The sequence below is a fragment of the Aptenodytes forsteri genome, unplaced genomic scaffold (assembly GCF_000699145.1).
Source record: "Aptenodytes forsteri isolate BGI_AS27 unplaced genomic scaffold, ASM69914v1 Scaffold506, whole genome shotgun sequence".
Lineage (NCBI taxonomy): Eukaryota > Metazoa > Chordata > Aves > Sphenisciformes > Spheniscidae > Aptenodytes > Aptenodytes forsteri.
The window spans coordinates 53,696-54,728 of record NW_008793946.1 but is presented as its reverse complement, the minus strand read 5'-3'; the positions used below and the strand labels follow the sequence as shown (position 1 = coordinate 54,728).

The 1,033-nt window shown below is 68.8% G+C and overlaps 1 protein-coding gene across 1 annotated transcript in view; it reads right to left on the bottom strand.

Annotated features, from left to right (window-relative positions):
• Positions 1 to 924, bottom strand: part of CD6 (CD6 molecule) — a 7,459-nt gene extending 6,535 nt beyond the window's left edge. Inside the window, exon 1 of the mRNA XM_019470947.1 lies at positions 870 to 924. Within this exon, the coding sequence (XP_019326492.1) occupies positions 870 to 924 (55 nt within the window). The remainder of the gene's footprint in view (positions 1 to 869) is intronic.
• Between the last annotated feature and the right edge of the window lie 109 nt (positions 925 to 1,033).

Below are 1,033 nucleotides of genomic sequence, written 5' to 3'. Positions count from 1 at the left end.
GGGGGTGCATCGGGTGGGCGTCCTGGGGAGCCGGTGGGCTCCACGGGAAACCACCACCTTTAGCCGGTGGGCTCTGGCTTAGCGTTAAAAATGTTAAAGGAAAAGGTAAGGGATGAGCGCAGGAGAGGGGGACGTGTTGGGGAAGAGCCGCCCCCGCGGGGTCCCGGTGTCGGGCAGCACCGTGCCTCGAGCCCAGAGGCAGGGCGCAGGCAGCCGGCAGCGCGTCGGCGAAGGTGCGGGAAGGAGCCGTTAGCGGAAACGAGGGCGACGGCAACCGTTCCCCGATTGATCAGAGGTGTCGAGGCTGCTTCTGGCGGCCATTTCGGGTGCGAAACCACCCTAAACCCTGCCGGGCTAGGGGGAGCAGGTGGCATCATCCCCAAAAACCGTGCCGGGGTGACGCTGGTGACAGGAGCGGACGGGATGGGTTTTGGCCTGCGCCTGCCAAAACCAGGAGAGCATCGCCCTGTCCCCACGGGGCCGAGGGTGGGAGCTGGCGGGCAGGACGGCCCAGAGAGTCTTTTTAGGGTCCCCGGAGTCCCCAGCCCCCAAGCAGGGACCCCCTTCCCTCGCTCCCACCAGGCAGCAAAAGGCGCGTTGAGGAGGGGCGCAGGTCGGACGGGCCGTGCCGAGCGCCTCGGGGAGGAGAAGAGCCCGATTTTGCAGAGCTGCCTGCAGAGCAACCCCGCTCAGAGCCGAACCACCGCCGGTAACATCCGTGTGCACGCACCGACACCCCCCTGCCCCAGCAGGACCCAGCCCGGGGAGGCGGCGGGTACCCGGCTCCGAAATCAGCAGAGCCATCACCACCCCGGGGTCCCAGCACGCGGAGAGGGACGGGAAGGGAGAGGGTGGGGACGCTGACGTACCTTGTCCGGGCACCGCGGCGGAGAGAGCCGCCAAGAGCAGGCAGAGCCCCTCCATTCTGCTCAGCCGGGGCGGGGGGAGGTGGGCTCCGCGACCCCGCCAAAAACCCACGGGCATCCCTCGGAGGCGCGGCACACAAGGGCCCCTACAAGGCCCAGCGCGGCAC